The 26,137-nt window shown below is 59.6% G+C and overlaps 1 protein-coding gene across 1 annotated transcript; it reads left to right on the top strand.

Moving 5' to 3' along the window:
* Positions 1-5,966: 5,966 nt before the first annotated feature.
* On the top strand, positions 5,967-25,312 carry FAIM2 (Fas apoptotic inhibitory molecule 2). Its single transcript, XM_066208262.1, has 12 exons — positions 5,967-6,156; positions 7,641-7,815; positions 10,367-10,470; positions 10,584-10,648; positions 11,264-11,317; positions 14,965-15,015; positions 15,683-15,722; positions 16,252-16,289; positions 17,348-17,435; positions 18,076-18,171; positions 22,019-22,072; positions 24,501-25,312. The coding sequence occupies exons 1-12, from the start codon at positions 6,142-6,144 to the stop codon at positions 24,648-24,650; spliced, it is 930 nt and encodes a 309-aa protein (XP_066064359.1). The 5' UTR covers positions 5,967-6,141; the 3' UTR covers positions 24,651-25,312.
* The last annotated feature ends 825 nt before the right edge of the window (positions 25,313-26,137 follow it).

The following is a 26,137-nucleotide window of genomic DNA, read 5'->3' as shown; positions in this document are numbered from 1 at the left end:
GAGGAGAAAGGGGAGGGTTCAGGGTGGGATATTTTTGTTTGTGGATTTCAGTGAGGTTTGGGCGCGGTCAGGCCTGGGTTGGGATTTGCCCTCCTGCCATGGTACAGAGACTTTTGGAGGAGTTTTGTTTTTAAATCTGGGCTGTGGCTCTGATTGCCTCCCGTGCCCGTGCCCGTGCGGATGGGATTTGGCCCCGCTGTCACCACGATTTGCTTCGCCCCTCTGAGCTGTGCTGAGGCTTGGGGAGCCCTGGCAGCTCCTCCAGGCCATGCCAGCCAGTCCAGCGTGAGGAAAGCTCTGAAATCCTCTCCTGGGTGTGGACAGAGCTGCCCAGGGAGCTCAGAATTTCATTTTTGCTGCCCCAGTGGAGCTGGTGAGTCTACTGCTGTGGAATCCAAGAGGGGCTGGGTCTCGCTGGGGTGGAGGAGCTTTGCTGTACCCCAAAAACTGGGAAAATGCACCCAAAGAGCACAAACTAAGACTAAAAAAATTCTTCCTGGAGGTGTGGGGGTTGAAGGTCCCAACGTGGGACAGGGAGACCTGCGGGCAGCCCCAGGTCCACCCTGGGAGGGATGGAGCAGTTCCCTCGTGGTGGAACAGAGGGAGAGAAATCTGCCCCCATTCAGGAGCTCAAGGTGCTTTCCAGGCAGAGATTCCCGACCCAGCAAGGACCAGAGTGCAGGGATGTCATGGGAAAGGCGAGGTTTAGGGAGGAAAGAGAAGGAGGAAGTGGCTTTGGGGATGTCTGGAGCCACACAAAGGAGGAAAGCGAGGTCTGTGTCCTGGGGATGAAGGTCAGGGAGGCTTCAGCCACAGGCTTGGTTTACAAGCTGCTGCAAAAACCTGGAGAGGTGTAGTTCAGCTACTGGGAAGGAATTCCGCCCTGTGCGGGTGGGGAGGCCCTGGGATGGATTTCCCAGAGCAGCTGTGGCTGCCCCTGGATCCCTGGAAGTGCCCAAGGCCAGGCTGGAGGAGCCTGGGACAGTGGGAGGTGTCCCTGCCCTGGTGCCTTCCAACCCAAACCAAGATTCCCTGATTCTATGTTTCCATTTCTGGGACATCCTTAGGCCAGATGGGAAACGCCCTCACTTCTGAATTTGGGCTTCCGGGCAAAGAGAGAGGATCCTTCCAGGAAAACACCAGCAAACCTGGATTTTCAGCCAATTGCTGGGAATTTGGCCTCTGGAACCGCAGAACCTGGAATATCCTGATTTGGAAAGGACCCACAAGGATCATGCAAGTCCTTCCTCCATCTCCTCTGCTGGGCATGACGCAGCCCTGCCAGCACCACAGTCACCCCTGGAGCAGGACGAATGTCAAACGCTCCCGAGGCCATCCCTGGGCTGTGTTATACAAAGTCCCTTCCCAGCAGCTCAGAGCAAGAGCAGCTCCGCGGTGTGAAGGTGTCGCCGAGTGTCCCCAAACCTGTTCTGCTCCCCCTCCCAGCCAGGACTCGGAGTTCTTGTGCAATTCCTGCCCTCCAGCAGCTGCCCCCGGGGGCAGGACAGGCTCTGCATGGCTGCCAAGGCCTGAGAGCTGCACGGTTTAATCCTGGGCAGAGCCGGGTTGGATTTCAGTGTTTGCTCGGGCCCCGCAAGTGCGTACAGCTGCCCTGCTGTGACGTGCCCTCACGGATTTTGCTTCCGTTTGTTCTTTTGTGTCCCCACCGTCCCCTGTGATCAATGGAAATCCCACACCACAGCTCTGGAGGTGTTTAAAGAAACAAACCGGGCCCAAAGTTCTCCAAACACCCAAACCCTGCCATTGCCTTGGTCCTAAGGCAGAATGCAGGGATAAACCAGGAGCTCCCTCAGCTGCTGCTCCTTGCAGGTCATGCCCACCACGGCAGGCTGAGCCCTCGTTAATTAAAGTGGTCTGCTTAGGGTTTTAATTAATGTCCCCTGGCAGCTGGGAGCCCAGGGTCAGGGGGGACAGCTCAGTTTGTGGGATGTCCCTCCAGGCAGTGGAAAACTGGAGGCATAAAGGGGGTGCTGGAAGCGGGGTTGGGTCTCAGCTCAGGACCAGGAGGAGCTCTCCAGGCCTGGGTGCAGAAACCCGGGAGAACATTCCCATCCCAAAGGGTCCAGGCTCACCCAGCTCCTTCTCCCGTGTGTTTAGGGGGTGTTGTCCCATCCTCCAGGAACATCCTGGGGAGGAACGGGGGGACGTTTCAGCTGGAGGGTACTCGGTGAGAGCCAAGAGGCAGGAGCTGGCTGGGAAGGGAGATGGGAGCAGGGAATCCTGGAATGGTTGGGTGGGAAGGGACCTTAAAGCCCATCCAGTCCCAGGGCAGGGACACTCCCACTGTCCCAGGCTGCTCCAAGCCCCGTCCAGCCTGGCCTTGGGCACTGCCAGGGATCCAGGAGCAGCCACAGCTGCCTTGGGAAATCCATGCCAGGGCCTCCCCACCCTCACAGGGAGGAATTCCTTCCTCACGTCCAATCTAAATCTTTCCTGGTTTAGTTTCAAACCGTTCTCCCTTCTCCTGCCCAGGTTTCCATCTCTGATGGAGATGAAGCTCCAAGGCTGACAGCCCTGGGAAGCTCCCCGGGATGTTGGCAGGGCTCTGCCCCTCAAGGACAAGGAGGTTCTCATTTCTTTTATCCTCCAAACCCCTCTCTGTGCCTTCTCTGATGTTCCCAGCCTGCGTGTTAATCCCCCATCCAGGGACCAGGGATTTAGCATTAATAATCCATGGATAATTCAGCGGCCCGGGGTAAATTCCTGAATTTTTAATGTTTTATTTTGAAGTCCGCGGCACAGCTTTCACTGTCATGGGGTTTTTTTCCCTCTTGGGATGGGGAGAGGGTATTTACTGAGGGCTTCTGGGTGTGCCACTGTGGATGTTGGTGCAGCAAATCCCTTAATTATCCCATCAGGTTCCCTTTCCTTTGTTTTTGATGTGATTGAGTGCTCAGCAAAGTTGTTTTAATCCTGCAAAATCCCCGGTGGATTTGGCCGGGTGTGGCCTGGACAGAGATTTTTTATTACCATTATTTCTCCGTCTGAATGCTAAAGGGAAGAGTGAGGAGGGGAATGGGCAGAGTTGGGTTTGGGCTGGATGGGGATGCCAGACCTGGATCTGGGAGCTTTTCCCTGTGGGACTGGCACCTAGAGACAACTGACACCTTGGGAGGACTCCGGCACATTTGGGAACTTCCAGCACAAACAGGAGAATGAGGATCCAGGCTTGGAGCAGATTTTTGGGGAGAGGGATGGTCCCTGCAAGCCTGAGGGATCTGCTCTCCATCGCTGCGGGCTGGACAGAGTCACCCTCGTCTTCTCCAGGACCAAGCAGAGCCCTGAGGGCTCTCCCAGATGGTTCTCCTGGCTCAGGAAGGTTCCTCAGAGCCCCACGGGGGTGGTGCCTCTTGGTGCTGGATTTGGTGCCAGGCTGGGCCAGGAGGGGACAACAAGATGCCCTGGGAGCTCGGGGGTGGGGATGGAGCCCTGGACACCGGCTGGAGCGGGGCTGGGGGGTCAGGTTGGATCTCAATTCTTCCCCCAGACGGTGCTGGGGCACTGAGCAGCTTCCCTAGGGGTTGGTCACGGGCCCCAAGAGCTCCAGGAGCCTTTGGACAACGCTCTCAGGCACAGGGTGGGGTTTTGGGGTGTCTGTGCGGGGCCAGGGGTTGGACAGGATGATCCTTGGGGTCTCTTCCCGCTGAGGATGTTCCCTGCACAGAGCAGATCTCCTCCCTGCTGTTTTTACCCAAGAGGAGCTGCTGTGGTTGCTGCTTTGCTGGGAGTTTTTCCTCTCCCAGGCCAGATTTTAAGGCTTTAAGCCTTTCTAGCCCGGGATGGAGCGGGTGGGATCTGGAGTTAGTGCTCCAAGGAATCTGGCTCGGCTGGGCAGAGGAGCCCCGGGGGTTCCCGAGGAATTTGGGTGTCACAAACCACCCGGAGCTTCTGTTCCCGAGCCCTTGACGCCTTGGCCAGGCCCCTGCTTGAAGGGGGTCAGCAGCTGAGTGTGTTGGAGGCTCTTTGTCCATCCTTGTGCTCAGTTAGTTATCCACGGTTATTTATCCTCCCTGTTCCTGGCTGTTTGTCCATCCTCACCCTGGCAGAGCAGCCGGACCCCGGGAACCAGCGCTGGGTTCGGTTCCTCTCCCTCCCTTGGGACCTGCCCAGGTTTCTCAGCCCCTGCCCGGCCCCAGGAGAGCGAAGCCCCGGAGAAGCCGGTGGTTAAGTGGCTCTTAATTGATTCGGAGCGATCCTGACAGGTGCTGCGGAATCGCCCCTTTCCACCTGAATGGCTGGGGCTGGGTCTGTGGATGCCAGCGCTGCTTTGCTCGGCTGCATTCCTGCCCCTGCAGCTCGCGCCTTCCTTTAACCGTTCCTTTCCCGGCTCCTCCGCAGAATCCAGCAATGGGGATGGGTTTTCACTTCAGTTTCCCTGCAAAGATCCCTCACCTTCTCTGTGCTGGGCCTGGGGAGTCTGGAGTTTGTCGAGTTTTTTGGTTTTTGTTTTTTTTTTTTCCCCGGCGGAGTGCTCACAACGGCTGATTTATTGTTTGTACTCCTGTTATCGACCCGGCAAACTCAGGAGTGACTGGAAGGGGCTGGGGAGGGACGGGAGGGGGGATGGAGGGTGTCAGCTCCAAATTATCCCATTTTGGGGGAACGGAGAGCATGGCTGCCCTGCTGAGAGCTCCCACTCCTCTCCAGCCCCTCTCCTGGGCTCCAGGTGGAGCCTGGGCTGTGTTTCCACTGTCCCTTCCTCTGTCCTGGGCCCATGGGAACCACTTCACCCCTCAAAAGGGACAAATTTTTTCCCATGTCCAGCTGCCTGTGGCACAAGAGCAGATGTCCCCATCTCCCTGTGCCCTGAGGTTGTATTTCCACCCCAGGCCCTGTCACAGCAGTGAAAACCCCGATTCCCTCAGTGCCCCTTTCGCTGGGTGTGCCCTGGGCCGGGAGATCCCCATTCCCCCCTGCCCACGGATCAATACCACTGATTAATAACCTGCTCTGGGGATGGGGCTGCCCAGGGCACCTCCGGACCCTCCCTGTGCCCCCCTGGGGCTGCACCGTCCCCGCGGGCACCAGGCTGGGACACAGGAGCCGAGTTCTCTCCGTGCCCTGTCCAGTGTGGGACTCCTCCCTCCTGCTCTCCGTCCCCTCATATCCCTGGAGCCCACAGCCCCCCACAGCCCCCCCCCGGATATTTGGGAGCTGCTCCCATGGTCGGCTCTGAGGCAGCAAGCAAAGGCTCCCCAAAGTCTCCCTCCCTTTGCAAATCCCAGTCCTGGGGCTCAGCAGGTCTGGGGCAGCTGCTCCCCAGCCTGGGGTGGGACCCTACCCCTGCATCCTCCCCATCCCGGGATCATCCCTGTTCCTGGATCCCCACATCCTCCCTAAGCCTGGATTATCCCTTTCCCTGAATTCCCCACATCCGTCCCTATTCCTGACCCTAAACCCTTCACCCTCCTGGGTGCCGTGTCTGTCCATCCCATCCCACCCCACCTCATCCCACCCCATCCCATCCCATCCCATCCCATCCCATCCCATCCCATCCCATCCCATCCCATCCCATCCCATCCCATCCCATCCCATCCCATCCCATCCCATCCCATCCCTGCATCCTTCCAGGCTCTGCATCCTTGCACCCTCCCCATCCCTGCATCCTCCCCATCCCGGGATCATCCCTGTTCCTGGATCCCCATATCCTCCTTAACCCTGGATTATCCCTTTCCCTGAATTCCCCACATCCTCCCCATCCCTGCACCCTCCTCCATCCCATCCCTGCATCCTTCCAGGCTCTGCATCCCTGCATCCTCCCCATCCCATCCCCGCATCCTCCCCATCACCTCACCCCTGTATCCTCTCCATCCCTGGGCCCATCCCCGCGTCCCCCCCCCCCATCCCGAAGCTCTCCCCATCCTCCCCATCCCCGGCGCCGCCGCTGTCCCCGTCCCTGGCGGCCTTTCCCGGCTCCCCTGTGCCTGGCGCTGGGAATGGTACAGCCCTGCCTGCAGCGCCCGCCGCTCCGGGGACGTTGCTGGAAGGTGAAGGCAGCGGCTGCGGGGGCTGCGGGGGCTGCGGCGGCCGCATCCAGCCCCGACACTTCCCGGGAGAAGGGCTGCAAGGGAGCCCGCGCCCAGCCCCGTCCCGATCCCCGCCGCGGTGCAGGCAGGAGCCATGACCCAGGGGAAGGTAGGAGAGAGGCCGGAGCGGGCAGGATGAGTCCGTCCCCGTTGCATAACGGCGCGTTTGGAGGAGGAAAGGCGGGTGGAGGGAAGGGATTTAGGGAAAAAAAGGATGGATGGAGAGGGGAGTTGGGTACCTGTGCACCGACCCTGCCGTGGGGGCAGAAGGGGCTGGGGGCGGAAGGGGCCGGGGGGCTGGGTTGGGGGGTGGAGGCTGGTTTAGGGGTGATTTTGGGACTGGGGGCTGGTTCAGGGCTGATGGATGCCCAGCTCAAGCCCTGTTGGACCTGTGGCCGCTTCCCCCCATGCCGGGTGCCGGGGGCTCCGGGAGGTGTTTGTGCTCCCCCATCCCTGTCCCCACCTGGCAGCACCCCGAGCACCTCCTGCCTGCCCCAGGGCCTCGGGATTTGGGGGATTTGGGGGATTTGGGGGATTTTGGGGTTCTCCAGTGCTCCCAGGCTGGGGAGGGGGGGTTGTGCATCCTCTGCCAGCTCATGCACCATCACCATGGCGACGCTCTGGATGCAGCTCCGTCCCTCTGGATCTCCTTGGATATCTGGGGAGTGGGGGGATGGGGAGGGGGCTTGCATGGTCTCGGCTCCCTAAACCCAAGGGACAAGGAAGGACAGGGAAGGACAGGGAAGGACAGGGAAGGACAGTCCCTGGGGGCTGGCGCAGCTGGATCTGCCCATGGGACACATCCCAGCCTGGCCCCTGCTGTGTTTTCAGGGGCTATGACTCGTTCCACTGCAGCCCCTCTCCCTCTGTCTGTTAATGCCTGCTTGCTCTGGGGCTCTCTGCCATCCCAGCCCCGCATCCCTGGGATCTGTGGGGTGCCATTCCCGGGGCTGAGCTGGCTCCTCTCCATGGGCAGCAGAAGAGCCCAGGCTGATAACTTATCCCAGGCCGGCCTGGAAGGTTAAAGGGATCATGTTCCCAAGGAGAGGCCGGTGCTCAGGTGGCCCCAGGTTGGCTCCTTGCTGCCATCCCAAGTCCTTCGAATGCTGGGAAGCAGCAGAGCTGAGCCTCCACAGGGACAGAGGGCAGGGAGCCAGGAGAAAATTCCAGAGGGCCAAACCAGAGCGTTCCTGGGAGCGACTCCCCAAAATGGGTGTAAATGGGAATGAAGAGTGCAGGATTTTCTGCCCAGGAACTAAAAGCTCTTTTTAAGGAGCAATGTAGGAAATTTGATGAAAAGCAGAGAATTCCTTGGATGTTTTTGGTGTCACGTTGAGCCCGAGGCACTGCGGGGGCTCCTTGTCTCCCCTCAGACCTCCCTGCCTGGAACTTCTCATCCCAAAGAACACCTCAGGGCTTTTACCCTCTCCCCTCAGTCCCGGGGTGCAGGGGTGGGCCCGTGTCCAGACCCCAAAAACGGCCGGGTGTCTCCCAGCTCCTGACCCTTTTCCCAGAACCCGTCCGTGCCAGGTTCTCGTTCAGGGTTTCTGGGATGATTTGCTCAGATCTCTCTCTCTGCCCCTTTCTGTGCAGCTCTCCGTGAACAGCAAACCCCCCAGCTCTGAGGGGGACAAGAAGGACAATGCCACAGCCCCGCCGGCTCCTCCGTCCTACGAGGAGGCGACAGCGGGAGAAGGGATGAAACCCGGGGCTTTCCCCGGCCCGCCGGCGGCCCCGCTCCACCCCAGCTGGGCTTACGTCGATCCCAGTAAGTCTTTCCACGGCTGTACTGGGAGAGGGGCAGAGATCCCGCCCAGGGCTGGAGGGGAGAGAGGGAACTGGGATTAGAAGAGGACCAGAGGTAAGAGGAGGAGCAGGACGTGGTGCCCAGTTTGGCCCAGGGCAGAGCTGCAGCCCTGAGCCTCTGGCTGCACAGGGGAGTCTCTGCCAATGTGTAAAATTCTCCATCTCCCCACGAGCGTCTCCATCCACACATAAAATCTCCATCTGCAGATGAAAGTCCGTATCTGTAAACAAAAGCCATTCCAGCCATCCCAGAGACTTCACCCCCTCCCAGGCCTGGGAGTAAACTCCTTCCCAGCCCCATGGTGGGAGAAATCCCCATCCCCAGCTCGCTGCCCTGGGTGATCCCAGCTCCCGGGGCTGGATGGAAAGTCCTGGAGCAGCTGCAGGGATCCCCCACCCCCTCCCGCAGCTCCTGCTCAGCCCCAGCTCTCAGGGCAGCTGAGGTGGCACAATTGGTGTCACAGCTCTGAGTGTGGCTGGTGGCAGCTGGTGGCAGAGCCAGGGAGGCTGGGACACAGCTGGAGCCGAAGGCTGGATTGTTCCAGCATCCCTGTGGCCATTCCTGGGCAAACCAACAGCTTTTCCAGTGCCCAGAAGCTCCCTGGAGCTCCCGCTGTGCCCAGGGAATGGCTGCAGGTTTGCAAATGGGGCTGGACGGGGATGGGGTGGCTGGGAGATGACCCTGGGGGTGGCTGGGTGCTTGCTCAGCACAGTTCCAGCCAGAGAAAACGCTGGAAGGATGGGATTTAGGGACTGCTGAGCCCTCGCCCTGCTCCTTCCTTTGCTGCCGGGTCCATCCAGCTGCAGGGATGGGATGCCTGGGGAAGGGGAAGGAGTGAAAACTTCCCCATGGTGTGTCTGTGCTGGCACATTCCGATGGTTTCTCAGCCTTTTCCCTAAGGATCAGAGGGGATGAATCCCTCCCACGTGGCTCTGGGGACCACCTGGACTGTTCTGCTGTCACCATGAGGGTGGGTGAGGCCCAGATGGGGTGGGATGGGGTATTTTGGGTGTAGGGGGTGGGATGGGGTATTTCGGGTCTCCAGGTGGGAAATCCACTCTGTGGGATGTCTCACACCTTTACTGGGAGCACCTGGAGAGAAGGGATGTGGATTTGGGGTTGTTTCTGTGACAGTGAACTCAGGACACGCTGTCCTGCTGTGGGGACACCAGGAGGGAGGAGGACAAACCCCTCTGGCTGTTGGGGACCTCCAGGAGGGGAGGGAGGAGGGGAAAACCCTTCAGTTCCTCGGGGGCACTGAGGTGCCAGTTGGGTGTTTAGGGGCTGGGATTGCTTTGGTGCAGGAGGCCTGGAAGTGTCCCAGGGATTCTCCGGGCCCGGTGAGGAATCCAGGAGAACACACACGAGGTTCAGCTCCAGTGGGGCAGGAAAGAAGGACCAAGGGATCTATCAACAACAGAACATCACCAGGGACTTGTTTCCTGCTGGGGTCACCTAAGTGAGGCTCTTGCATTTTGAATGAGCAACTTTTGACCAGGAGAAATTCAGGATCAGGACCTTGAGTTTGGCTTTCCTGGTGTCTGCTCTGAACCTGAGAGGGTCTTTGCTCCATCTTCCTGAAGGATTTGGGTATCCCTGAGCTTTAGGAGGAGGAGAGACATCTCCTCCTGTGAACCAGGCAGGGACAGGAACATAAAGCAGGAAAATCACACAAAAGTCCTTCAGTGGAAACCCAGGAGGGGGGACTTCGGTGACACAGGAGGGGACATCAGCAAGGGAAGCAAAGAGGGCACAGAAATATCCTGGAATCATGGGATGGTGTGGGTAGGATGGGACCTTAAGGCTCATCCAGTCCCATCCCCTGCCTTGGGCAGGGACACCTTTCAGTGTCCTGGGTTGCTCCAAGCTCCATCCAGCCTGGCCTTGGACACTTCCAGGGGTGGGGTAGGGAAAACCAGCAACAGGAGCTTCTGTTCCCGTTTTGGAAAAGCAGAGAGTGGTGCAGTGATTTGAGGATTTGGGGGAAGATTTTTCTCACTGGTGGCATCAGAGCTGTTTCCTCCTATTTCAGGCTGGGTGTTTAACTGTTCCCTGAGTCCCTGCATGGAAATGGGATTGAGGGATGGACCTCGGGGATCTGCCAGGAGCTGCTCTCGGAGCAGGGACATTGTTGACAAAAGCCACGATGCAAACACAGCTCAGGAGAGCAGCGAGGGACTCCTCCTGCTCCCACTGGGGCTGCTGACTCACGGCTGCTCTGGGGCTGCTTTAATACCCAGGGAAAGAAGGGCAGGGGGTGATCCCAGCCCACAGTTGCTGTGGAAGGTTTGGTGTTTCCCCAGACAGGGATTAAGCCTGGGGTTGGGATGGTTGGTGGGAGTGTTCCCCGCTCTGTTCCCAGGGATGGTCCCAAGGAGCCGCAGGAGCGGGAGGGGAGCAGAGGAACACCTGGGAATTTGGGACACCTGAGCTGTGATTTTCTCTCTGGGGCCACATTCCGGAACCTGGGGGGGAGCTGGGGTGGGAGCTGCTCCGTTTGGTCTCTCTGCAGGCACCAGCCCCAGCTACGGCAGCGGGGGGTACCCGGGGGACACGGAGCTGCTCACCACCTTCAGCTGGGACGACCGCAACGTGCGCAGGGTGTTCATCAGGAAGGTGAGGGAGGGACGTGTCCCTCGTCCCCTGGGCTGGCAGAACTGGAGCCCCCCCCCAGCCCTTGGAGGAGCCTGTGCTGGATTCTGGGATCCACGGGTCACCTCTCCCCGCAGGTTTACGCCATCCTGATGGTCCAGCTCCTGGTCACCGTTGTCATCGTGGCTTTCTTCACCTTCTGGTAGGTGCTGGGGGTGTCCCGAGCCAGCTGGGACCCGGGCCCTGGGCAGGTTCCTGGGGTTGTGTCACACCTGGATTTTTTTTCTGAGCGTTCCAATAGAAAAGCAAAGCTGAGGGAACACTCCGAGGTCCCTCAGTCCTTTTGCTCCCATTCCCACCCACACTCGGGATGGGATCCTCCATCCTGGGTGGGCCCCTGGGCAGTAACTGCTGGGTTTTCCCCGTGGGAGTTACCGGATCCCGGCTCCGGGGGCTGGGTTCCCTGCCCGGCTCATCCCCCTCTCCAGCTCGGATGACCGAGCACTCCTGAGTGCTGCTGGTGTGTGTGGCTCGTGTTGCCTCCAGAATAAATAATGGATCACTGCCAGCCTGAGGATGTGGGCTCCCTAATCCCCTGTGGGAGCCGTTCCCGGCCAGCTCTGGGGTGGAACTGGGGGACCAGCGCTGCCCTTCCCACCTGGCAGCTGGAATTCCTCTCCACAGGCTCAGGCGGGGAGGGCATTCACCTCGGCTGGGTTTTTAATCCTCACTCTAGGGCTGTTCCCGGGGTTCACTGAGCAGGGAGCTGTGAGTGATTGGGTTTTTCCTGCTCAGGATCTTTCCTTCTGTCTTGCAGTGAGCCGGTCAAGGGCTACATCCAGACCCACTCCGCCTGGTACTGGGCTTCCTAGTGAGTATCCTTGGCTTTTCCTGCGGCCTTGTGTGCTCCAGGCAGCCTGGGTGGGGCTGTGGGGCTGTGCAAAGGGTCTCCAACACTTCCCAAACACTCCCCTATCCCGCATGTGGAGAATACTCCAAAGTGTCCAGGGGCAGCTGGGGAAGGTCGTGGAATCATGGAGTGGGTTGGGAGGGACCTTAGAGCTCCTCCAGTGCCTCTCATGCCATGGGCTGGGACACCTCCCACTGTCCCAGGTTGCTCCAAGCCCCTTCCAGCCTGGCCTGGGGCACTTCCAGGGATCCAGGGGCAGCCACCGCTCCCGTGGGTGAGCCTGAGGTGAGCAGATGGAAAATCTCACCTGAATGAGCAAGAGACACGAGAGAGAGGTGGACTCCAAACACTTCCCCCCAAATGGCTCTAGAACCCAGGGCTGAAGTAAATACCTGAGTATTTCCTGCAGAAAACAAGACAAAACTGGGGAGTTTCCAGGGAAACGGTGTAGAAACTCCTACATGAGAGCTGGAAGGATGTTCAGGGTGCCTAGGGGCTTGATTTTGGGAATGCCCCCTGGGAAGCTCCAAAGACCTCCCTGCAGAGCCCCACATGTGACACCTGGGAGGATGTCCAGGGTACCGTGGAGGCTGAATTTTGGGATTTTCCCCTTGGAAGCCAGGTGGTTGCCAGGGTTTCCATTACACAATACCCGGTGGATACAGGGGGATGGATTCAGAGGTGTCGGGATGTTCCTGGCCTCGTCTGAGTGGGGCTGTCACTCCTGGGGCTTCATCCCAGAGCCCCGAAGCTGGGATGCCATTCCCTGGTCCCCCCGATCAGAGCTTCCAAGCACTGGGACCTCCTGGCTCCGTGGTTTCTGGGCTGCTGGCGGGGTCAGTGCTGCTCATGAGGTGTGAGGTGAACTCAGCTTTAATCAGTTCACACCCAAATCAGGAGATGAGACACGGGCTTATATAACCTGGGAAACCCTCCAAGGGGCGGGAATGGAGCTTCCAGCCCCTCTGTGGCACCAGGAGGGAACCAGGGGGCAGCTGGGGTTGGAGAGGCAGTGTCACCTCACAGGGGACAGGGACAGGAAGCTCAGCCATGCTCAGGTCCCCACCTTGGCCTCTGGGGTCACCTCTTCCAGCTCCCTGCCCAGATGGAGTTTATTCCTTTCTATTTTCTGTGGGAACATCCTTGGGGCAGCTGGGGGATTCTGTTCCTGGAGGAATTGCCCCCCTGGTCATTGTCCCCCTGTGCCCAGGTGAGACCCCACCTGCAGAGCTGCTCCAGCCCTCAGACAGGGAGGATGAGGAGCTGCTGCAGTGAGTCCAGAGGAGTCCATGGAGCTGCTCCGAGGGCTGGAACCCCTCTGGAGCCGGGCTGGGAGAGCTGGGGGTGTTCACCTGGAGAGGAGAGGGATCCAGGGAGACCTTGGAGCCCCTTCCAGGGCCTAAAGGGGCTCCAGGAGAGCTGGAGAGGGGCTGGGGACAAGGGATGGAGGGACAGGACACAGGGAATGGCTTCCCACTGCCAGAGGGCAGGGCTGGATGGGAGATTGGGCAGGAATTCCTCCCTGTGAGGGTGGGGAGGCCCTGGGATGGATTTCCCAGAGCAGCTGTGGCTGCCCCTGGATCCCTGGAAGTGTTCAAGGACAGGCTGGATGGGGCTTGGAGCAGCCTGGGACAGTGGGAGGTGTCCCATGGCAGGGCTGGGATGGGATGGATTTTAAGGTCCCTCCCAGCCAGGCCATTCCATGACTTTACTATTGTCTGGTTTGTCACTGCCCAGTGAGCCAAGGCCTTTCCTCCATTCCAATGTCTCCAAATGCTTTTCCTGCTCCATGCCTGGATCTCCTTCCTAACCAGAGACCTCTGTAAAACAAAACTCTGGGAGCCCCAGGATGTTTTCCCACTGTTGGGGTGGCACCTCGGCGGGAATAAATCCGGAGCAGACGGGATGGACAGCCCTGCTGGCCCTGTGCTCCCGACAGTCTCCTCCCAGCTGCTCAGCCGTGTCCAGCCTGGCTTTCCTGGTTTCCCAGTGGGAGAGCTGGTTCTGGGTTTATCTCTGTGCCCTGCTCGTGGCCCTGGGCTCTGCCCTCACCCCCCAGCCCTGGCCGAGGGTCAGTGGCTATCGGGAGCCATTGGCACGTCCGGAACTGCTGCCTGGGGAAAGCAGCTTCCAGAGCCTGGAGAAACACCCAGCTGCGGGCTGGGGAGCCTCCCTCAGCTCCGGGGCTGCTGGGCCTCGAGAGGGGTCAAATCCTGGGAGATAAAAGCTGCCAGGACCTGGGCGGGGCTGGGCAGCCACGGCATGTTGGGCTCTGCTGAGGCGGGAGGATCCTCCTGCCCTGGGCTCGTCCCTGAGCAGCTCCTCCTGCCCTGGGCTCGTTCCTGAGCCCTTCCCTGCCCTGGGCTCATCCCTGAGCCCTTCCCTGCCCTGGGCTCGTCCCCAAGCAGCTCCTCCTGCCCTGAGCCCTTCCTTGAGCAGCTCCTCCTGCCCTGGGCTCATCCCCGAACATCTCCTGCTGCCCTGAGCTCATCCCTGAGCAGCTCCTCCTGCCCTGAGCTCGTCCCTGAGCCCTTCCCTGCCCTGGGCTCATCCCTGAGCCCTTCCCTGCCCTGAGCTCATCCCTGAGCCCTTCCCTGCCCTGGGCTCATCCCCGAGCAGCTCCTCCTGCCCTGGGCTCATCCCTGAGCCCTTCCCTGCCCTGGGCTCATCCCTGAGCCCTTCCCTGCCCTGGGCTCATCCCTGAGCCCTTCCCTGCCCTGGGCTCATCCCTGAGCAGCTCCTCCTGCCCTGGGCTCTTCTCAGGCACTCCTGCAGCAGAATCCTGCAATGGGTTGGGTTGGAGGGACCTTAAAGTCCATCCAGTGCCACCCCTGCCACGGGCAGGAACCTCTCCCACTATCCCAGTTCACTCCAAGCCCTGTCCCGCATGGCCCTGGACACTTCCAGGGATGGAAAGTCCAAAACTTCCCATTCCTGGAGGGATGTACCATGGGAGCAGCTCTCTCCTTCCAGCCCTGCCTGAGCCCGTCACTTTTCCAGCCCTTGGTTTAAGAACCTCCAGCCTCGACACCACCAAGCCAGAAAGGGTTTGGAAATGAGGGGCAAAGCCTGGCACCTCCATGTGAGAAACTCACAGAATCATGGAACCTTGGAATCATGAGAGTTGGAAAAACCCCCGGAGATCATCGAGTCCAACATCAGCCCTCCACTCAGCACTGCCCACGTGCCCCAGGGCCACATCCACAGGCCTTTGGACACTTCCAAGGATGGGGTTCCACCACCGCCTGGGCAGCCCCTCCAATGCCCGACCTCCCTTTCCATGACGGAATGGAAGGAATTAGGAATGGTTTCCTAAGAGCCAACACCAATCCAGTTCCTGCCCCGTTTGTCATTAACACATTCGGGTGCTCTCCGGGGTCTGAACCCGACCTTGGCTCTGCTCTAAATCCAGCCCTCAGCTTTTCCAGGGACATTTTGTCCCGCCCTGAGGACGGGCACACGCAGAGGGGGCCCCTGAGGGCAGGGAGGAGCTTAGTGACAGGGTCCAGGGGTGGGAACCACCTTGAACATCCCCATCCCATGGGAATTGCCCCTGTCCCCCAGCCCAGGCTGGTTTTCCCTCCTGAACTCTCCCTCTCTCCTTGCAGCGCTGTTTTCTTCGTCACCTACCTGATCCTCGCCTGCTGCTCCGGGCCCAGGTAAAGGGGTGGCTTTGGGGTCTGGGACAGCCTGGGGAATGCAGCAGGAATGTTTTCCAGCCCGTTATGGGGCAGGGATGGAGCTGTGCCAGCGCTGGGATGCAGCTGCTGTGTTCCCATGGGATCGTGGAAGGGTTTGGGTTGGAAAGGACCTTAAAGCCCATCTGGTGCCACCCCTGCCATGGGCAGGGACACCTGCCACTGTCCCACAGTGCTCCAGGTCCCATCCAACCCAGGTCACTTCCAGGGATGGGGCAGCCACAGCTGCTCTGGGAAACCTGTTCCAGGTGCTGGAAATGGCTGTCCCAGGCCTGCTGCAGCCTCGGGTTGCTGCAGCTCAGGAGTCCAACTGCAGCTGTGACTTTGCAGCAGAAACTGCCCCATTTGCAGCTCTGGATTCTGGGAACGAAACATTCCAGAGGATGCTCCTGGCAGCTCCCAGTGGGGCAGGAGTGTCCTGGGGACTTTTGTCCTGCTGGCCCGGGAGGACCCCAAGTGCCCTGTGACTCCCAGCGGGGTGACTGTGCCCTGCACAGCCCCTGGCACTTGTGCACAGGGCACTAATTACCAGCACGGGCATTAATTACCCAGCAGAGTCATTAATTACCCTCATGGTCACTGATGCCCTGGCACTGCCCCTGCCGACCGGCCCCTGTTTCCTTTGCAGGAGATACTTCCCATGGAATCTGATCCTGCTCAGCATCTTTGTGAGTAGCACATCTGGCCAACATCTGCCCTGTGGTCAGAGTGGCTCCAAGGACATGCACAGGGCTGGCATTCCTGGGGAAAAGTGGGAATTTCATCCTCTTATTGTCCTGTGCTGGGGCTGAGGAGATGTGGTTGCACTGGGATGGGAGAAGGTGGGAAAAAAAGGGAGCCTCATTGTTAAAAAATGCAAAAAATAATCTGTGGAGTCTGGTGGGAACTGGGATTGGAGCTGGGGTGAGAAGTGGGGTGGGAACAGGGGTGGGAGCAGGGATGACAGCTGGAATGTGCTGGGCGGGGAGTTGGGTCCTGTGCAGGAGGGATGCTGGAGCAGGGGATGCTCCCGTGCCCTTTGCCCTCCCTCTGCCCTCTCCTGTGGCTGTTAGTCGCTGGAGGGTTCTGAATGCTGCCAGAGTTCCTTCTGCTAAGAGTCTCAGAGGCTTCCCTGCCCTTTTCTCTGGGACTGAGGGATTTCCTGTGGTGTCTGCTCCCGGGACATGAGGGCACTGACCTGGCTCTGTTTTCCCCCAGACCCTGTCCATGGCCTATCTCACTGCGATGCTCTCCAGGTGGGTTGGGCACTGTCCTGTCTCTTCCTGAAAAAACTCCCTGTTTCCTGAGGTACCTGGGCCACCTGAGCTATCTGGGGCTCTCAGCAGCCACACAGAGCTGGAGCTTCCCACTGAAAACACTTTCTAAGGAACGTGTCCAAGGCCTGTCCCTGTCCCAAGGGAGGCAGCCCTGGGGGATTCCCACATCCCGAATCCTGCAGGAGAGCCCTGGAGGGCTGGGACAGGGCAGCACCTGGATGGGCTGGAGGTGACCCCACTGGTCCCACATTTCTCACTGGGCAGGTCCCAGGCAGGTGGGGCTGCAGTGAGCCAAGGAGCTTGTTTTCCCAGCAGTTTCAGGAATTTGTATCCCACAGCCTGTTGCCTTCTGCTCATTTGCACTGGGAAATCTGCTCCTGGCGCACGTGGGAGCCTGGAGAGAGGGAAATGATCCAGGGCGGGTGATGGGTGCGCTGGGACAAAGAAATCTGCGGCCTCAGCAGCTGCAGGGGAAAGCTCCAGTGACTCTGCACAAATCCCCCCGGGGAGGGCAGGACTGGCTTTTCCAAGGGCTGAGCCTGGCACTGCAGCCAAAATCCTGATCCAGCCTGGAAAACATTCCAGCCTGAGCCTGCAGCCTCTGTCCCTGCTCCAGTCCCTCCTTCCTGCCCTTTTCCAAAAGCCAGAGTGGGCAGGAGCCCAGGGGCTGCTCCTTTGGTTTCCCCTCATGCTGCCTGAGTTTTCTCATCCTGGTTTTGTTACCTCCCAGTCAGGATCTTCCCCATTCCCTGTCTGTCCATGGACAGTGGGACTGGTGGACCTGGAGCTGCTCCAGAGCTCTGGGAGGCCCAGATGGACCCTCCTGGCTTCCCTCTGTCCTTCAAAACAGCAGGAAAACCCATCCAGGCTTTTTTCTGTCCCTCCTTTTTTAACCTTAATGTGGAACATTGACAATTCCAGCGCTGTTTGTACCCATGGGATTCACGCTTTCCTTGCCAAGCTCCTGCCTGTCTGAATCCCCCCCTTCCCATCCCCCTGGGAATGATCCAAACGTGCTTCTCCTGGTGATTTTGCAGTTACTACAACACCAAGTCGGTGCTGCTGTGCCTCGGGATCACGGCCCTGGTCTGTCTGTCCGTCACCATCTTCAGCTTCCAGAGCAAGGTGGGGCTGTGGGAGCTTCCCTCGGGAAGGGGCAGCTCTGGGGCAGGGCAGGGAGCCGGGGGGAGCTGGGGGTGGGACACAGGAGCAACCCCAGGGGCGTGGGGATGTCACGAGAAGGTTGGAGTAGATCAGGACACGCTGGGGAGGGATGTAAATGGGGCTGGAAGATGTCGATATATGGCGATAAAAGGAGATTTTTTTGGTGGCGTGGGTGTAAATGGGACTGGGAGATGCTGACATGTGGCAATAATCTGGGATTTTTGGAGGATTGGGATGTGCCCAGGGTGTCAGTGGGGCTGGAAGAGGCTGTATGGTGGTAAACTGGGAATTCTGGAGGGTTGGGCTGTGGGATACAGAGGGACACAAAGGTGTGTGATGGATTTCGGATTCCTGGAGGGTTGTGGGATCCGAGCCCTTCCCTGTGGCACTAACGGGGATTTGGGAAGCGTTGACTCTGGCCAGGGGGTGGCTGCTGGGGTGGAGAGGCAGAACCAGCTCCGGGTGAGTTCCAGGGGGACTCAGGAGCTGTGGTTGCCCCCGGATGCAGCCCCTGGAATGGGCCATTCCTCCTGGAATGGGAAATTCCCCCTGGAATGGGATATTCCCCCTGGAACAGAACACTTCTCCCTTCCTTCCGCAGTTCGACTTCACGTCGTACCAGGGCGTTCTCTTCGTGCTGCTCATGGTGCTGTTCCTGGGGGGACTGGTCCTGGCCGTCATCCTGCCCTACCAATACGTGAGTGACCAAATGGGCCAAACTGGGCGCTGGGAGGGGGGCTCAGCTCCCTGAAAACAGGCAGGAACCCCCATGGAGGGACAGAAGAGCAGGGGTCATTCTCTGGGATGGCCCAGGGCTGAGGATGTTTCCTGCTGTTCCTGGTGTGGAGTCATGGAATGATTTCGGTCAGGAGGGACTTCAAAGCCCATACAATCCCACCCCTGCCATGGGCAGGGACACCTCCCACTGTCCCAGGCTCCTCCAGCCTGGCCTTGGGCACTTCCAGGGATCCAGGGGCAGCCACAGCTGCTCTGGGAAATCCATCCCAGGGTCTCCCCACCCTCAATGGGAGGAATTTCTTCCCAATCTCCCATCCATCCCTGCCCTCTGGCAGTGGGAGCCATTCCCTGTGTCCTGTCCCTCCATCCCTTGTCCCCAGCCCCTCTCCAGCTCTCCTGGAGCCCCTTTAGGCCCTGGAAGAGGCTCCAGGGTCTCCCTGGATCCTTCTCCTCTCAGGTGAACACTCCCAGCTCTCCCAGCCTGGCTCCTGCCCCGGATCAGCTCCATGGCTCCCTTTGGACTCACTCCAACACATCCATGCCCTCCCTGTGCTGGGACCCCCCTGGATGCCGATGGGGTCTCACCTGAGCACAGGTGCCTCTGCTCAGGCCTCAGTTTCCCCTCGGTAAAACCAGGGAAATGAGCACATTAAACTCAGTCCCAAGTCCGGGGCAGGACTTGGTCTCAGGACTAACACCCGGCACCCGCAGAGTTCAAATCTTGAGGCCCCAATGACCCTGAGGTCTGGGTGACCCTCAGGAGCCCAGGGGACAGTGACACCCCTGCGTGTCCCCAAGGCCTACCGACAGCTCCAGCCGCTTCCTTTGGCCTCTCGAGCCACCCCTGGCTCCAGCTGTGCCCAGGGGAATCTTGGAGCAGCTTCCAAGCTGCTGGAGCAGGGCTGGGCTGCATCCAAGGGTGTCTCGTCCTGGCAGGTGTCACCCCCGGGGATCCTGGCAGCCCTTGGGACATGGGATGGATGAGGGAAAGGGGGTGGGGCCAGGCAGGTGCCATAAATCACCTGAGAGACTCCTGAGATCCCAAATCCCTCCCCGTCCCAGCCAGCTCCTGTGCCCTGAGTCATTCCCTAAGGGAGACCTCCAGGACATTCCCACCGGTTGCAGCCCTGGAGCTGGTGCTGGACAAATCCAGCCTGAGGATTCCATAGGGCTGGAGTTTGGCTGTCTGGGCTTGAGCTTCTCGTTTTCCCAGTGGGAAAGGCGAGGCTGGAGCTGCTCCCAGTGCCAAAGCAGAGCCACGAAACTGGAGAGACAACTCCTCCTCGAGCGACACGTGGCGAGATAAGCGCAGTGGGAGGCAGGCAGGAAGGAGCCCGGGAGGCAGGAGGTGACTCTGGAGAGGCAGCAGAAATCCCTGGAGAGGCAGGGACAGCCCTGCCTTCACTGAACACACCTCGGGTTGAACCAGCACCTTCTCCTGGTTCCTCTGGGCCACAGCAGGGGCTGAGCTTCGCTCCCAGCTCCAGTGAAATTCCACCTGTGATTACCACAGATTCCCAGAATCCTGTGGTAATCACAGAATCATGGAATTTCCCAAGGGGGAAGGTGTCACTCCTGGCCCTGCCCAGACATCCCAACAATCCCACCTTGTACCTGGGCGTTGTCCAAATGCTCCGGGAGCTCTGGCAGCCCTGGGGAGCTGCTCCGGTGGGGGAAGAACTTCTTCCCAATATCCAACCCAAAGCTCCCCTGACACAGATCCAGCAGTTCCCTCAGGCACATTAAAGCTGGGTCCGGCTCTTGGAATATTTGGTGTTTTTTCCAGTGGGATCAGCCGTGTTTGGGTAAATGAATCCATTCTGGGGGTGCTCCAAGGTGTTCCCATCAGGAGAGTGCCGAGACTGGGACACGTGTCTGCCCCACAAGTGTCCAAAGCCAGGTTGGACGGGGCTTGGAGCAGCCTGGGATAGGGGAAGGTGTTCCTGCCCATGGCAGGGGTGGGATTGGACGGGCTTTAAGGTCCCTTCCAACCCAAACCATTCCATGACTTCCACAGGACAGTCACTGGGGCTCTTTGGAATAACAAACACCTGATGGAGAAGTTTAGGAGGCAAATGGATACAAAAGCCTCGTAGAGGGAGGAACTGAGCCCCGTGTCCTGTTCTGTGCCATAGAAACATTCCCAAAGAAACCGTTGAAGTTGGAAGTGGGGCAAATCCAGCCTGGGCTTTGAGAGCACTTTGCCAACTTTGCCCCTCCACCTGGGAGCCAAATACCTCGGGAGTGACGTCCTGCATGGCCCATTCTGTCAGCTCTGACGGCTGCATCTGTGTCCGTGTGTCCCTGTCCGTGTGTCCCTGTCTGTGTCTGTGTGTCCCTGTCTGTCCGTGTCCATGTGTCCCTGTCTGTGTCCGTGAGTCCCTGTCCATATCCGTGTGTTCCTGTCCGTGTCCATGTGTCCCTGTCCGTGTCTGTGTGTCCAGGTCTGTGTCCATGAGTCCCTGTCCATGTCCGTGTGTCCCTGTCCGTGTCTGTGTGTCCCTGTCCGTGTCTGTGTGTCCCTGTCTGTGTCTGTGTGTCCCTGTCCGTGTCCATGTGTCCCTGTCTGTCCGTGTCCGTGAGTCCCTGTCTGTCTGCGTGTCCCTGTCTGTCCATGTCCGTGTGTCCCTGTCCGTGTCCGTGTGTCCCTGTCCGTGTCTGTGTGTCCAGGTCTGTGTCCATGAGTCCCTGTCTGTCTGTGTGTCCCTGTCTGTCCATGTCCGTGTGTCCCTGTCCGTGTGTCCCTGTCCGTGTCTGTGTGTCCAGGTCTGTGTCCATGAGTCCCTGTCCATGTCCGTGTGTCCCTGTCCGTGTCTGTGTGTCCCTGTCTGTGTCTGTGTGTCCAGGTCTGTGTCCGTGTGTCCCTGTCCGTGTCCGTGTGTCCCTGTCTGTCTGTGTCCGTGAGTCCCTGTCTGTCTGTGTGTCCCTGTCTGTCCGTGTCCGTGTGTCCCTGTCTGTGTCCGTGTGTCCCTGTCCGTGTCCGTGTGTCCAGGTCTGTGTCCATGAGTCCCTGTCCATGTCCGTGTGTCCCTGTCCATGTCTGTGTGTCCCTGTCTGTGTCTGTGTGTCCAGGTCTGTGTCCGTGTGTCCCTGTCTGTCCATGTCCGTGAGTCCCTGTCCGTGTCTGTGTGTCCCTGTCTGTCCACGTCCGTGAGTCCCTGTCCGTGTCCGTGAGTCCCTGTCTGTCTGCGTGTCCCTGTCTGTCCGTGTCCATGTGTCCCTGTCCGTGTCCGTGTGTCCCTGTCTGTGTCTGTGTGTCCCTGTCTGTCCGTGTGTCCCTGTGTTCGTGTCAATGTCCCTGTCCCTGTGTTGTTGGATTATCCCTTTTTCTGACCTGGCCATGGGGCTCCTGAGAGGCGTTTTAAAGACGTTTTTTCCATTTTCAGTCCCATGCGAAGGGTGAGACGGTGCAGATGTTACAATTCATGCCATCAAAATCAGAAGCTAAACTATTTTCTACTTACAATTCATTATAAGCATTTCTTGGCTTATCAGCTTCCGTCACACAATGCTGGTGATGTCTTTTAAGCTAATCATCTAAACATACCCCTCGTGGGTCCTACTACAATTCATCTTTCATAGTTTTATTTCTCAAAAATATCCAGTCTATTTGCCCAGTCATCATTTGAAACTCATTTCCAGTTCAATTTCTCCCTCAACAATATCTGTCCTATTCCGTGGCCTTTCTAAGTCGGCATATTTTATCTCAGAGTTTGCACAGAGACGCACAAGACTGTGTGAGCCTTCTGTCAGGCTTTCAGAGTTCTCTCCAAATCCATTTCCCACACTGTGTCCGTGTCCTTCAGGTGCCGTGGCTCCACGCCGTCTACGCTCTGCTCGGGGCCGGGATCTTCACCATGGTGAGTGTCTGTCCCCGGGATCCGGGAGGGAGAACAGACAGCTGGGAAGGGATTGGGGAGCCGGGACAGGGATTGCAGAGCCCGGGGGGACCTGGAGCAGCCTCGCAGGGAGCCGGGGCAGGGATTGCAGAGCTTGGGGGGACCTGGAGCAGCCTCGCAGGGAGCCGGGGCAGGGATTGCAGAGCTGGGGGGCTGTAGCAGCCTCGCAGGGAGCCGGGGCAGGGATTGCAGAGCTGGGGACCTGGAGCAGCCTCGCAGGGAGCCGGGGCAGGGATTGCAGAGCTCGGGGGGACCTGGAGCAGCCTCGCAGGGAGCCGGGGCAGGGATTGCAGAGCCCGGGGGGACCTGGAGCAGCCTCGCAGGGAGCCGGGGCAGGGATTGCAGAACTGGGGACCTGGAGCAGCCTCACAGGGAGCCGGGGCAGGGATTGCAGAGCTGGGGGGACCTGGAGCAGCCTCGCAGGGAGCCGGGCAGGGATTGCAGAGCTTGGGGGCCTGGAGCAGCCTCACAGGGAGCCGGGGCAGGGATTGCAGAGCTGGGGGGACCTGGAGCAGCCTCGCAGGGAGCCGGGGCAGGGATTGCAGAACTGGGGACCTGGAGCAGCCTCGCAGGGAGCCGGGGCAGGGATTGCAGAGCTTGGGGGCCTGGAGCAGCCTCGCAGGGAGCCGGGGCAGGGATTGCAGAGCTGGGGGCCTGGAGCAGCCTCACAGGGAGCCGGGGCAGGGATTGCAGAGCTTGGGGGCCTGGAGCAGCCTCGCAGGGAGCCGGGGCAGGGATTGCAGAACTGGGGACCTGGAGCAGCCTCACAGGGAGCCGGGGCAGGGATTGCAGAGCTGGGGACCTGGAGCAGCCTCGCAGGGAGCCGGGACAGGGATTGCAGAGCTTGGGGGCCTGGAGCAGCCTCGCAGGGAGCCGGGGCAGGGATTGCAGAGCTGGGGGCCTGGAGCAGCCTCACAGGGAGCCGGGGCAGGGATTGCAGAGCTTGGGGGCCTGGAGCAGCCTCGCAGGGAGCCGGGGCAGGGATTGCAGAACTGGGGACCTGGAGCAGCCTCGCAGGGAGCCGGGGCAGGGATTGCAGAGCTGGGGGGCTGTAGCAGCCTCGCAGGGAGCCGGGGCAGGGACTGCAGAGCTCGGGGGAGCAGTGACCCCCATGGGAGCAGAGCCCGGCACGGGAGGCGCCGCGGACGTTGCCGGTGCCGGTGCCAGCGCAGGGCACGGTTTGAGTGCCACGCCGTGCGGGGTGAGCGATCCCGGCTGGATGGCTCTGCAGGGATCCTGCGGACAGGCCGAAGGTACCTCTGGAGAGGAAGGAGCAGGCAGAGCTGAGCTCTGGCAGTGACGGGATCCAGGGATGAGGCCACACGGTGGAGTCGGGGCTGGTTGGGTGAGAGCGAGCCAAGGATTGGGATGAGCTTGGCTCACAGAGGTGCAGAAAGACAGGGAAGGCTGAGACTGGGGATTAAGAGGCATTAGGAGGGTTTACACAGGCGGGAAAATCCCTGGAGCTGGGCAGCTCCTCCAAGGAAAGGCTCGGCTTCCTCCGGTGGTCCCTTCCCAGAGGCTCTTCCAGAGCGGCTCCCAACAGTGCTGGGCTGGGATCCGGCCGGGGAGGTGTCTGGGGAGGTGCCCGGTGCTCCCTGGAGCTGGGCTCAGCCCGGGGCTGCCTGTGCTCCGGGGCAGTGCCCACTGGGCACGTTGGGAACGGGAGCAGTTGAGCAATTGCCTTCAGAACCCATAAAAGTCACTCCAAGGGAGCGCGGGGAGCTCGGCGCTGATTCACGGCTCAAGATCCCTCTGTAAAATACAAGGAGGCTCCAACATCTGATAATTACCCCATAAACATCAGTCAGAGCCTCGGCCTGGCCCTGCCAGGGCAGCTCGGCTGGGATTTGTTCTGGGGGGATAAACCAGCGTTTTCTGGAGGATGGTGCAGCCCTGGGGAGCTCTGGGCCCGTGGGGGACAGCAGGATGGCAGGAGGAGGAACGGGAGGGAGGGAGGGAAAAATGTGGATTGCAGTCATGCTTGGCATTTCTGGTGGTGCTGCTCCATGTCCTGTTGGGGCCAGGTCACCCTGTGACCACCTCGTTCCCTGGCAGGTGTTTCCCACCCGGGGGAAGCGTGGGAATAACAAGCTGTGGGCTCCGGGAGACGAGGAGGAGGGAGGGTGGCTCCAGAGCTGGCCCTGGGATGGAGGAAGCCTGAGGGAAGAGGGCCTGGAGTGGGAGTTACACTCGGGGTTTGATTGCCAGGAGGGAAATGAGGGAAGGGGAAAGTCGCAGCTGGTTCAGTGCCTGGTTCTGAGCTCTTTAATTGTGGTTACAGCCCATAAAAAGCGGCTGCACTTTTGTCCTGTCATTAGAGCCCTTCTTGCTAGCCTGGGCCAAACCTCCCTGTCACTGTCCCGGGGTTTCCTCCTTTCCCTTCCAGTTCCTGGCCCTGGACACGCAGATGCTGATGGGGAACCGCCGGTACTCGCTGAGCCCCGAGGAATACATCTTTGGAGCCCTCAATATCTACCTGGACATCATCTACATCTTCTCCTTCTTCCTGCAGTTTTTTGGCTCCAGCCAGGAGTGAGGCTGGCGGGGCGGGATCCTCCCTGTGCTGGCAGATGTGAGGGGGTAAATTGAAAAGCAGAGGTGAAAGGGTTCAAAACCACCGACCTGACCCGATCCCTCCCTTTCTGGTCCATCCAATGCCCTGAGGAGCGCCGGGCCCCTCCCGCAGCTTTGTACATTTGCTGTCAGGCCTTTGTGACCCAGAGAGCAAAGCAGGGCTTCAGTGTCGTGTCCCTTCTGCTCCCCCCGCTCCCGCCCAGCCCAAACCAGTGCAGAGACTGGGGGCAGGAGACCCAGGGGCTGCTGGAGGTGTCCTCTGAGTCCTGCCCCTCCGGCAGGACGGCCACAGAACAACGGTGAGGGCAGCGGAGCAGGGGATTTGGTCAGATCCAGGGAAAAGCCTTGGGGAATCCTTGCGTTGCCCTGTTTCCTGTGGGGCTTGGTGGCCTCTGCGCTGTTCCTGGTGGCTCCTGCTGTTGGAAACGTGGAGTGTGGGATCACACAGCTGGATTTCAGTGCTCCAGGCACAAGGAACCATGTTTGTTCAGGACGTGCAGCTCTCTGAGGTCATCCCTGGTGCCACTGCGGGAGGAATTCCCCTGGATCCCATCCCTTCCCTTCCCTTCCCTTCCCTTCCCTTCCCTTCCCTTCCCTTCCCTTCCCTTCCCTTCCCTTCCCTTCCCTTCCCTTCCCTTCCCTTCCCTTCCCTTCCCTTCCCTTCCCTTCCCTTCCCTTCCCTTCCCTTCCCTTCCCTTCCCTTCCCTTCCCTTCCCTTCCCTTCCCTTCCCTTCCCTTCCCTTCCCTTCCCTTCCCTTCCCTTCCCTTCCCTTCCCTTCCCTCAGGATCCATGGGGAGTGTGCTGGTTCTCTCTGGAGTGCAGCTCCTCACTGGAGGGTTTGGGATCCCAGGGAAGGAATTTTGCCAGGAAATGGCAGAGGAGAGATGGAGGAGGCCAAGTTTCCATGCTGGGAAATGCCATTCCACGTGGGAAACGGGCTGGGATCCTGTGACCCAGCCTAAGGATCTGACACCTTCACAGAATTGTCTCGATTCCTCCAAATTAGCGTTCCTAAGGGGTCATCCCCAGGGCCTGAGGCCTTTGGAACACCAATGTTCCCTCTCCCTGCCTGTTTTCCACTTCTCCTCTCCCAGACGGAGATGTCAGCATGGGCTCTGGATGTGTTCAGGTAACTTTCCACCGTGGCCATGCTCACATTCCCTCTTTGGGGCTCAGCTGGCTGATCTTGGACTGTAAAGCTCCCCGGGGAGATAAGGGGCCTTTTGCTCTCATTCCAAGAGTGATCCTTGCTGCAGATAGGACCTCGTATCTCCCATCTCGCTGGGAATGCCGGGCGAGTGCGTCACGGAGCTGCCTCCAGCAATCCCCGCTGGAGAGAGGCTCTGCCAGAACGCTGGGACGGCACATTCCTGCTCCTTCTGCCCTGCCTTTTACCCCACACACGTCCTGTCCTCCCGCCACACGTGTCCAGTGTCCAGGGAAAGTTA

Source organism: Chamaea fasciata, unplaced genomic scaffold (genome assembly GCF_029207755.1).
Source record: "Chamaea fasciata isolate MVZ Bird 193981 ecotype frontalis unplaced genomic scaffold, bChaFas1.0.hap1 SCAF_192, whole genome shotgun sequence".
NCBI lineage: Eukaryota > Metazoa > Chordata > Aves > Passeriformes > Sylviidae > Chamaea > Chamaea fasciata.
Note: the sequence above shows the minus strand (reverse complement) of the source record. Positions and strands in the feature narration are given on the sequence as shown.

Excerpts from the sequence above, each read along its gene's own strand:
- FAIM2 (XM_066208262.1), top strand. Across the intron at positions 11,318-14,964 it reads GCCTGGTACTGGGCTTCCTA|CGCTGTTTTCTTCGTCACCT; the intron begins GTGAGTATCCTT and ends CTCTCCTTGCAG. Across the intron at positions 22,073-24,500 it reads GGGCCGGGATCTTCACCATG|TTCCTGGCCCTGGACACGCA; the intron begins GTGAGTGTCTGT and ends TTTCCCTTCCAG.